Source organism: Tiliqua scincoides, chromosome 7 (assembly GCF_035046505.1).
Source record: "Tiliqua scincoides isolate rTilSci1 chromosome 7, rTilSci1.hap2, whole genome shotgun sequence".
Taxonomy (NCBI): Eukaryota; Metazoa; Chordata; class Lepidosauria; order Squamata; family Scincidae; genus Tiliqua; species Tiliqua scincoides.
Genome location: NC_089827.1, coordinates 24,706,663 through 24,718,687, shown reverse-complemented (window position 1 = coordinate 24,718,687; position 12,025 = coordinate 24,706,663). Strand labels below are relative to the sequence as shown.

General features: G+C 42.8%; 1 protein-coding gene across 1 annotated transcript in view; it reads right to left on the bottom strand.

Moving 5' to 3' along the window:
* The window catches only part of MAGI2 (membrane associated guanylate kinase, WW and PDZ domain containing 2), a 747,493-nt gene that overhangs the window by 10,944 nt on the left and 724,524 nt on the right, over positions 1 to 12,025 (bottom strand). Inside the window, exon 22 of the mRNA XM_066633432.1 lies at positions 8,487 to 8,625. Within this exon, the coding sequence (XP_066489529.1) occupies positions 8,487 to 8,625 (139 nt within the window). The remainder of the gene's footprint in view (positions 1 to 8,486; positions 8,626 to 12,025) is intronic.

Here is a 12,025-nt window from a genome sequence, read left to right as displayed (position 1 = left end):
TCATGGCTCAAGAGAGACAGCCTCTTAGCACCAAGTACACCCAGTCAGCAGCCATCGCTCCATCAGAGACTGAGTGCAAAACATCTTCTCATGGAAATGAGAATAGCATGTCCTGCTCTATCAGTGATGGAAGAAATGGTTGTCCCTGCTGATGTGATGAATACCACATTTATACCGCCACTTAACCTGCTACTCTGAATTATGACTGGATGAACAAAGCCTTATGCTCTTCCTCTGTGGCACTATCAAAATCTGTCAGTCACCAAGAGTCTGCCTACTGTCTCATAGGCTGAATAAACCCCACTTATTGGACTGCCTGCCTTAAAAAATGTCAGGTAAGAAACTCGCTATTGCTTTTGCCAGTGGCCTTCCCAGCCCCTTTCCTCTCCTCTGATTTGTGCCAGTTGCAGAGCTGGCACAGGTCCAAGGAGACCCATCGCTGAGCTGGAGGCTTACAGACAGGTGAGGGGATTTAAAACTCCTTTCTCCTCTGGAGCCACCCCATACAGAGCGCTCCTTTTCAGTGCGACTGCAGCAGCAGGGGTTGGGGAAAGGATAGGATTGGGCCCAGAGGAAAGCAGCACTTACCAAATTTACTTGGTACTTACATAGGCAAGATGCACAAGACAGAGTGTAGAGAAATATGTTTATCGGGCAGGATATGTTGTAATGATTGGATTATATGCAGGGTACATTTTAATGACAAGCCTCTGTCATTACTGTTACATTAATTTACTGGAGACTTGAAGATAATCATTCATTAAGAACAGCAAATGGAACCAATTATTATACTGTTTTAAATAATTAAAAAAAATTCTGTCTGCAATTAGAAACCCATTTATTCTTTTAATCTCCACTGATTTCTGGACTGAAATCTCTATAAGTGAATTTTCCCACAATAATTTTGTTGTTGTTGTTTTAAAAAGGTATATAAAACAGTTAAGAATAGCCTCTAATAATTGGAAAGGAATTCTTCATTATAGGAATTGAAGTTATTTTACATAATCTAATTAAAGTGAATTTTCCCCATTGAAATCAATGGAACTTAAAGCCCAATCCTATCCTGAGCTGGCATAGAGTATGCAACAGGACTAGCATAGCCTCCGCTGCATGCTATGGGCTGGCCAGGGATCAGGCAGTAACAGAGAAGTAAAAAAACCTTTTTATTTCCTACTCTGCCACTGCCTTGTCCCCACTGGGCCCACTTGAATCTGTGCCAGCTTTTTGGCTGGTATAAATCCGAATGAGTCTATGGGGAACATGTTGAGAGGACATAGGATATCAGCCCTACTGCTGCCACCAGTATTGCCCCCCAGCTCACCCTTGATATGCCCCCTGTCAGTCCTGATCCTTGCCCTGATCCTCTCTCAGAATGCCCCCTCTGCCTACTTATCTGCTCCGGGTGGACCCCAGATGGCACTGAAACATGCCTGGGGCCGGAGACATGGCCCCAGCTCAAGGACTGTCACAGCAGCTGTCATATCAGCAGCCCGGGCCTTGAGCTGACTGATCATGAGTTCTGTCAGGGCAAGGCCCAGATAGGATCAGGCTATTAAGACAGAATTGGACTGTTAATTGTGTGACTAACTTTTGTTGGTTAGAGACCACTGCCTTTATGTCAGGGTGCAATCCTAACCCCTTATGTCAGTGCTTTCCAGCACTGGCATAGCGGTGCCAATGGGACATGTGCTGTATCCTGCAGTTGGGTGTCACTCACGGAGGCTTCCTCAAAGTAAGGGAATGTTTGTTCCCTTACCTCAGAGCTGCATTGCCCTTATGTCAGTGCTGGAAAGTACTGACATAAGGAGTTAGGATTGCGGCCAATTAGACTAGATCAGTGGTTCTCAAACTGGTGGGTTGCGACCCACCAGCTCATGTAAGGATGCCCTGTTCCCTTTAAGGGGAAATTCCACTGCTGGTTTAATTGCGCTTGCAACTTTCACTGTTTAGAAGCTGCAGGGAGACCTGCAAGCACTCCGCAGGGCTCCCGACACCCCCTGGACCCTGGGAGCATGTATGGGTAGTTAAAAAATAGCTCCCCTCCCCCGCAGGGGCGAGATCCTGGGGATCGCTTTGCTGCCCCCGCCCCCGCCCCCACAAAGACTTACCCCGGGAGTAAATCTCCCAGGGAGTTTGAGAACCACTGGACTAGATCAAATGTCAATGTCCAGTTTGTCCAGCCATTCAAGGACAGAGTTACCTTCATTGAAAACCAGTATACAGAGGGCCAGTATACACCCTCAATTTGCAGCCAGACACAATGTGGTATATGGTTTGGCGGGAGAACCCGTAGTCCCAAAATTGTCTCTATTAGTTATTCAAGAACTGGAAATTTTCATTCTAAAATCCTCTGTGTCTGAAAAAATCATCCAGGCAGAAAGTGTTTTATTCTGACCTCTTCATTAAAGGATGAAAATGAACTTTGCACGCACCACTGTAGACCTTTACCAACATCATATCAGAGTTGCATTACACATGAACTCAGTAAGCAGAACACAGTAGGATATGAAGATGATCCTTGTACTTTTAACTACCACAAATTATTATATTTTATGTGTGATCCTGCTTTCAGTGAAGGATTCATGACTTTTTTTTTTTTACTATGAGGAAACTCTATAGGTACAACTCAGACAAGGTTAAAAGCATTTGGAGGTCGCCCATTGATTTCAGTGCTTCATTCATATATAAATCAATGGAATTAAGAAGTGCTTGTCTTTGGCTCTATGCTTTATTTTCCATTGTCGACACTGTATGCTTCTAGAACTTCTCTCTCAACAGTACCATGAAGGTGAGAGCTGAACAGTGAAAATGGACTGACCAATAAGACAACCATTAAAATAGATTAAGGCTGCAATCCTGAACACTCTTATATGGGAATAATAAGTCCCATTCTGTTGTATAGAACTGAGTAGACATGCATAGCCTTGATTTGTTTAAAATGAAGTTTTCATTTTGCCTTCTTTATAAGAAAGCAATGAAAAATTGCATGTATGCAAATTTGTAAGTGAAATGATCTGCTTTGCATCAAGAGGGTTATCTCACCAATAAGCAGTGGTGTAGCCTAGAGGGAGTGCAAAGCACTAAGTTTTGCAGGGAGCTTCACTGCAGCATGCAAGTTGCCCCTCCCCTTTGGAGCCATTCCAGGCAGGGGGAGCAAAACAGAGGCATACACCTCCGTGTCGCTTTCCTCACCCATAATGTGCATGCTTGCACACTACAGGGCTAGAGCACTGGAGGTAGAGAGGAGCAGCAGAGGCAGTGGGTAGTGCAATACTGGGGGTACTGGGGGCAGCAGTTGGTGGCCATATCAAGCACTAAGAAGGCCTGGCTTGGCCCTGTTTTGAACATTCTCTTGATCATAATTTCATTTGCCAAGTGGACTCTCAAGGAGGTATGACACAATAAGATGTAAGAACAACTTGGTAAAGATTCCATTAAAACAGTTCTGTAAAATGAAAGCATATTAGAGAGCAATAAATATACATGCAGATTTTACACACCGTGTCTTTAGGGTGGCCCAATAAGTAGAAATATGGGGAGCCATGCTTGTCACTTTTCATGCACATGGAGAGGCTGGAAGGTACCATTCCTAAAGGAAGGGGAGGAACAGCCTAGGACCAATCATTAGAATTAACAGAACCAGTGACATTAAGACATATTAATACAATAATTAATTATTATTATGAAGATTATAGCAGCAAAGAATTCTTAGATTATTAGAATAGCTGAATAGGAAGTTTAATAAGTAACAAGCAAATTATTTTTTCTAATACAGGTCAGACAAAGAAGCATGCAGACAGTTTATTTATATTAGTGAGAAAATGAACTACTCTACAGACATATTTGAGAAGCAGATTCTAGAGAAATGTGGGAACAATCTTGAGGTGCTCTGATAAGGTGTCATAGAACACTGAAAAGTTACACCATGTTTAAAATTAGATTGTTCATGTGTAAATATAATTGTTCTGCCATTTATACAGTCAAAATAAGCTGGAGACCAACAATTTCACCTAATTTGATTTATCAGTACACCTGTTTTATGGACTCGTTAACAAGGGAAGTGATTCCTCGCTGAGTGCGAAGACAGGCGATCACAGCCTCCTTCCTTCCCCTTGGCATGTTTGCCAGCTACTACCCACAATGGGAGGCTAGCTCTCCACACTCCTCCTCAGGGCCCTAAGCTCTCAAATCACTTATGCTCTGGGCCCGGTTAACTTGATAACTAGGGCTGGGGAAAGGTAGGAGGGCCGGGAGTGTTCAAGCCTCCCATTTGGGCTAATGGCTGGTGTGCTGCAGTGCATACACTTTTATCAATGTGCCAAGCAGAGAAAGGAAGCGTACATTGGTCCCTATGTGATCTCTTTGTGGATTCATGACTTCTAGGAATATTATGAATTGGATACATTCATCTTTAACTTTGTCTTCCATCTGTTCTCATTGACTGTTCTCATATTCTACAGATATGAAAATAGATGTATCCATATAGATCCTGAAATTACACTATAGGTTATTAATTTCACTTTTTCAAGTATTTTGTTTATTCTTTAACAGGTCACATATACAATAAAAGACTGAGAATAAAAACTAAATCCAAAACATAGACAAGAAAAATGGTAATCCAAGGGCACACTACATGGGAGTGTGGAAGATGTATGTGACTTTTGATGAATATTTAACGGCCCAATCCTAACTGGCTGTTACGCCAACAGAATGTGACAATGCTGAAGAATGTGGCCTTGTTGCCACCAGAAGTGGCAAGCAGCTGGGCACGTGCAGCAACAGACCATGGATGCCCACTGCCTTAGATAAGTCTGTGCAGGGGCTGGGAGAGGGGAAGGGGTGAGTGGAATGGGGAAGAGATGGGGCAGAGAGGTGTGTGGATTGGGTCTGCAAAGGGCGCAGCATTTGCCAAATCCTAATCCCCTGACTGGGTCTGATCAGCCTCCACAGGTCAACGTGGAACTGCACCAGCGATATCAGTGGTACAGTTCTGAGTTGACCCACTGGCTGGCGGGGGTTTACCCTGGGGGAAGGGAACAACTGTTTCCTTACCCTGAGGAGGCCTCCTGAAGCCGAAACTCCCCAACAGGAATCAGTGGATGCTGCACTAGCACCACTGTATAGGTAGGATTGGACTGTTAATATTTTAATATTGTTTTTAAGAATGAAAATTAGTGTGTGGTATGAGAAACTGAATGACGATCAGCTGTATTTCTTCTATTTGGGATTAATCTGAAAGGTGGTCTGATTAGGGCAGAGCCCTACACAACTTGATGCCAACCAAAGTTTTTCATCCAAGTCCTGCTTCTTACTGCCTGTCTGGAACTGTAAACACAGGAAAGGAGGTGTTAAGTATCTGGCAGGCCACGCTATACAGCTGTGATTGGCATGGTGAGTCACAAGTTGTGTAGGCTTGGCAGTGTTGAAATGCAAGCATTCTAGAAAAACATATTGTTTTGCAAGACGTTGGAAATTAGTGTTTGGGGGAGGGTTGGCTGATCTTAACATTAAAAGATTTCATTTTTAGCTTGGACTCCATTTCTAATTCCTGATCAAGCCCAAACCCTTTAATTGTGGCGTTTTGCATAGCAGCTCTTCTCTAAAGTCTCCAGTTTAGCTGAAAAATTGAATTACCTTCTGAAAAATATGATAAACAAGGACTCAGCTCAGCAACCCTTGTACTAAAATGAAATGACATTTTAGGAGTCAGGAAGTCAAACCTTCAGGATGCCATGTTGAGCTCTGTGTGTTTATGCAATCTGGGAGCTAGCCATTTTAAAGTTAAACAAGTGACAGTTCAATCTAAACTAACAGTTATGACTGCTGAACAGAAGCTCTGCTGTTGTAAATGGTTACGGTGGTGTGTAGTGTGTACCACTGACAGCAATTTTGGAGCCTCTGCCACAAACAGGTGTTGGCAGCCCACAGTCACTCCTGGTGTTGGTTGCCCTGGAGCCACAAGTGAGCTGGTATAAGGGGCAGGCAGTGGGTGGAATGGGGTGGATCCTGGTGACAGTGGCTTGTGCAAGGATTCTATCTCCATTCTCTCTTCCTTATTCTCCTTGGACTTATGCCAGCAAAATAGCTAGTGTAAATCTGAAGAGACCCATTGGAGAAGTGCTTACCCTGAGGTAAGAAAATGAAAGTTCCCTTACATTGAGGAGGCCTCACAGGATGCAGCACTTGCCCCACTGATGCGGTAGCAATGGTGCTGGGAGAGTTAGGATTGGTTATGAGGCAACTAATCAATGACTGATTATTCTTCTATGGAATGTAAAGCTTATTCCCTCACATAAAATGAGAGGATTCTTGTAGTTTATTAGGGGACCTGTTTGGATACTTATTTTTTAGGATTGGTTCAAACTACAATCTTAGGATCCTTTATGTGTGGAGGGTCATCAGACTGTCTCCCACCAGGTGTATGATACTTGTGATGCGGGCAGTATCTGTGTAAATTGGATGCACATTCACTCAAAGCTTCCCATGGCTTTTAAAGAGGGAATAATCCCAAGAATTGAGGACATGCATGTATACAGTGAGGCTTAGTGCTGCAATGTTTAAAGCTGCCCTGCTACTTTTCTATCTATTTGCTTTGAACCTATTTGTCAAAATTCTGATGTTCTTTTTGCCGAGAGGAGAGCATTCATTCTCTCTTGTGAAGGTTTCACTTTCTCTAGCCATTCTTATCCTCGACAAATGGGTTCTGTGATTTGGGGTGGATATGCAACATCCATTTTCCCTAAGCTATTAGCTGATGCATTCTTCTGTGAAGGCAACTCCCCTCTTGGAGCATTAATCATCTCTTTTCTTCCTGTATAGAGTTCCTGATCAAATCCATGAATGATAGTGAAAGTTCAGGCTGAGTTTAAGATTTTGTTTTTCTTTCTCTGATAGTAATAGTCTTCTGTTTCTTTGAACACAGACTCTGCATTCCCATAGACAACATGGAGATATTATTATTATTGCTACTACTATTACTACTACTACTACTACTACTACTACTATTATGATGACTACTATCAATTGAATTTTATGCTGCTTTGCTCTGAATTTAAATCAAACCAGTATGCCCAAGTGCTTGCCCATTCATTGCAATAGAAGGAGTAATTCCATGTGGAAAGGGATGCATGTGAAACACTACCTCCTCCATTATAGGGCCATTTATGGAAGTGCTTTCTTTGCAATTACTCTCCTGCAGAATTCTGGATCGGGGTGATTATTCATTATTATTCAAATAATGAAAGAAATGTGTTCCCAAGTGAACATTTTTGCCCTAAAATATTTTAAATGACCAAATAACTAAAATGATGGTTACGTTGGGGCAAAACACATTTATGTGGCCATTTTAATGCTTTTATTTTGGCATATCTTTAATTTCTTTTTTGAAATTGAACCCCACTTTTCCACCCATTGGGTGGTCAAGGCACATGCAATTTTTTTTTGAAACTGCAATCAATTAATTACTCATTAAAACACCAAAGATAAAATCAGTCACAATAAAACCCAATTAACAACAGTAAGCAACTCAAAATCAGCATCAACTGAAAAATACAAAATCTGGCTATCTCTTTTTATAAATATTATTTAATGGAAGAGAGAATGATTTTGATTAGCCATTGAACTACATACTCTTCCCTACACACTCCCAAAGCTCTTCACATGAAAAAGTAACACAAAAAATAAACCTTCGCTAAATGCCCCTTATATCATTGCCCCCACCCCAAGTCATACATTTCAAACATTGCATCTGATGCAACTTTGGGAATCATTAGAGTTGAATGTAATGCAATGATACCTATATTGCGGATAAGCATCATTAGCAGCCCAACCCAATGTAAATCCCTGCATAATGATGCAGAAGGCTGGCACAAGCTATGCTGCACTCTGCAGGGAATTTTTGGCTGTTGGAGGTCCACTTGCCCCGGTGTAATGCCCAGCAGCCACAAAGAGTCAACTTGGACTTGTGCCAGCCATATCATAGGTGCAAATTTGTGCTGATCCGTGCACGCAGATCAGGCTCGAAAAGGGGGTTTGGATACAATGCATGCCAGCATGGCTGATGCTACTCGTCCTGGGTTTGAACTGTCCACACCCGCCCCCAATGCCTCCCTGTTTTGCCTTCCCTGCCCCATTCAACCCTCTCCCTGCCCTCTCCCCCACCCTGCACTGAACCCACAGCGGGTCTCCCAATTAGTGCTGGTGCCAGAGGGAAGGCTTCAGCTTTTCCCACCAGTGCTCTTGGGTCTTGCGCTGTCACTAAACTCTTTATGGCATTTTTGTGACAGCATATACTGATTGAACATGCATTTCATTAGCACAGGCCCTTGTTAGGATTGGGCTGTTGGTAGCATACTATGATTTAAATAAACTTTATAAAGCATTCACAGTGACACCCAGACAGAAGTACGGCACAGGTTTGAGACATCAGCAAAACAATTTCAACATACAGAACCACAGGTCAATAATGAAAAAAAGTGAAAACCCACCATATTCTGGGACCTGGCCAGTTCCACGTTTCAAAAGCAACCGCACTCTTCTGCCACCAGATTTGATTAGTTCTATTGCTCTGGCATGTGTCATGTCCCTTGTGCTTTCCCCATTAATTTCAATTATTTGATCCCCCACCTGCAGAGTAAAAAAAAACAAAACACAAGTTAGTCAAAAGTCAATGGAGCATTTAATTTTACACACCTGTACATACCACAGAGCTATATCAAAGCATTTGTGTCAATGAATCTGAAATACACAGATACTATCTAACATTTTCTCTTACCTGGGCATTATCAAATTAAAGCTCAGGGGAATACAACTCTAAATCATATCCTAGTGCTGTACCCATCTCTGTCTGACCCTTCAACCACACTTTCAGCACAAATACTCAAGGTATCACAGGGAACAGAACAGATCTGGTTGGATACTGAATGGCTTCCAGGAACATCAAAGGTATTTGACACATGGAACAAGTTAGACCTCCTTTCCATTCAGAAATATTACAGTTTTATTACAATAGTGGGCTGGTTAGCCACAGTCCAATTCTAGAGAATTCTATAGCCCTGATTTGTGGGCTATTAGTGGAAAATAGTTTTGGTGCCTCTACAGCCCAATCCAACATAGGGCTGTGCTGCCAGTTGGGACAGCAGAACCTAGTTCTGCTGTTACAAAATATTTTTTGGTGGCACACACAGTGTACCCACTGACAGACATTTTAGCACCATTGCCGCAAACAGTGGCAATGCTGGAGGCTGGCCACTGGACCCAGCTACCTTCACCACCAAAGGAAAGCTGATGCTGGGGATCGAAGCCTCCAGGGATGGGCAGAAAAGGGGTATTAGCAACAACAGCTCCAGCAATATCTGCTATTCCCACCTGGCCTTGACACGCCCTGTAGGCTCTACTCGACCTATGCTAGCCGAAGAGCATGCACAGAGCTGAGCAGAACTATAAGACAGTGATTCTCAAACTTTTAGTCCCGGGACCCACTTTTTAGAATGAGAATCTGTCAGGACCCACTGGAACTGATGTCATGACTGGAAGTATCATCATCAAGCAGGAAAATTTTTTAACAGTCCTAGGCTGCAACCCTACCCACACTTACCCAGGAGCAAGTCCTATTTACTATCATTGTTAAAAGCATATATATGGTAACCTGTTAAAAGTACAGATGTGTAATATTTTCCCAAATGCAGTCACATACCATGTGACTAATATACCATAGACCATAGACTTATAGACCATCAGGTCTAATATATTAAAAATAAAATATTGAAATGAATGGGAACCCACCTGAAAATGGCTCGTGACCCACCTAGTGGGTTGCGACCCACTTTTTTTGAGAAACACTGCCATAGGGGATTATGTAGTGGCAGAATAAAGTAAGTAAAACTATATTTTACTTACCTCTCTGTCAGCATAATCACTGCCGGCCCACAGGATAAAGAAGAGCACTGCTGTGCCCTGCAGGCTGGCACTAGTTAGGACTGGGCTGTTGCTTAATTAATGGATACATTTTTTTTAATCTTCACAGTTCACTTTATATGATGAAATAATTAGGGGCAAATTCTAGGCCAAGTTACCATAAGTCTCATTGATTTCCAAATGGGAGTGTTAAGCACAGGCTTAACTTCCTTCTCCTGACATCACTGCAAATGATGAGTATTTTAGTTTGGTTGGATAAAACGTGGATCACACTTGAAAAACAGCACACTCGTGTGTAAGTAGCTTTTTCTTTAGGCGAGTAATAGAAAATAATTCGAATTATGGATGATGATGTATCAATGATTTATTCTGTTACTTTCATTTCTTCAAATACAGGAAGTTACCTTATGCTGAGTCAGACCACTGGTTCACCTATCTCAGTATTGTCTATGCCGGCTCTCAATCGGTTTCTTTCTCTGCTCTGCCTAGAGATGCTAAGGTTCTGGGATCTGCCCTTTCACTGAGCAAATGATCCTTCACCAGTTCTGTCGTTCTTCTGTGGTGGAACTCAAGTTGGTGTATGTGGAGATCCACGGTGGTCTGACCAGACCCAGAACTGCTTACCTTCAACAAGGTGACTGTATTATTTGCATCCAGATCATGCCCTTATTAAACTACCTTGAAGGAATTTGGATGACAGCCAGCCCTATCGTAAGTTTTTATCACCCGCCACTGACTCTGGAGGGAAAAGGAAGTTTCTAATTTATGACAGAATCAAGTGTCTGTAATTTACCATGTAATCCCTGCATGGTTAAGATTCAGAATACGTATCTACCTCCATGCTACATTAACACTTGTTCAGCAACAATAACAGAAAATAATGCCTCAAAGATTATTAAAGTCTTCTGTAGTATCTACTGATTGTAAAAGACCTCATTATTGGTACATGATAAGAGAAATGACTGAGTGCTAGGATCTCGCAGAAGATAAAGTATCTCAACAGCGCTCCTGGAATTAACCAAAAATCTAGCATCTAGCTGTCCATAATGTCATATACCTGTAGTAGTGATAGCAATTCTTTGAGCTACTAGTAAAATACTCATCAGTTTGACAGACAAAGGGGTATATGGCTGAAGGGCTTAAATCTATAGAGACAAACACACTCCTGCCTAGGACCCCTGATGGTGGAGGCCTATGCCAAGGATTGCATGGGTTTTTGTCTCCAGTGTGGTCAAGTCAGCGCTTGGCTCAGCACCAGATGGAGGATGCCAAGCAGCTGCCAGGAGCAAGGAAAGAGCACCAGGCAGCAGTGTGTGGAGGCGTTCTAGGGTGGGGAGTGTGGGGTGGGTTTGAACTGGCCTGGGGGTTGGGTAGGACTGATGGAAGCCTCTTTTGCTGGATTCTATCCTCCGTGTTGGGCTGAATAGCAAGGTAAGAGTGCTAGGCAGTGATGTGGCCTTTCAGGGCAAGGGGAGGCATTCCAAGGCAGCAGCAGGGCAGGGGGGTGGAACCAGCCCAGAAGACGGGTGGGACCGGCAGAGTTCTCCTCCGCTGGATCCTATCCAAGGGTTCTCAAGTCTGTGCTGGCAAAAGTAGCTGGTAAAAAGTGATAAACCGCATTGCAGGGCCTGGGAACAAAAGGGGGAAAGGGGACAAAATTTCCCTTTCCTCGAGGAGACCTCTGGCCGCTTCCAGGTGTCCACAGGATATAGCTGTAATCATTTTGGTGCTACTGTTCCTCTTTGTACTGGGAAGGATAGGATTCGGCTGCCCATCCTTTCAAAGAGGATTTGATTCCTTTTAACTGTGCTACAGATTGTAGCCTCTTTATTTGGCCCAAAGGAAGTAAGTGAAGAAAAGTGAAGAGGTTACAATCACTGTATTATTAAGAACTGAGCCAGTTCCATCTGTTCATCAGTATCATCTGGGATCATTTTCCTGGTGCACTGAAACTCAGGAAATTGTAGGTATCCACATACATACCTAGAGATACATAGATATAAATGCTTAACCAGATTTTTCATCTAATGAAGAAGCTGCCATTAAACTTGACTTCTCATGCGCACCTTCTGTCTCTTTTAACTGCAATATACTTAAGTTTAGAAAGTTC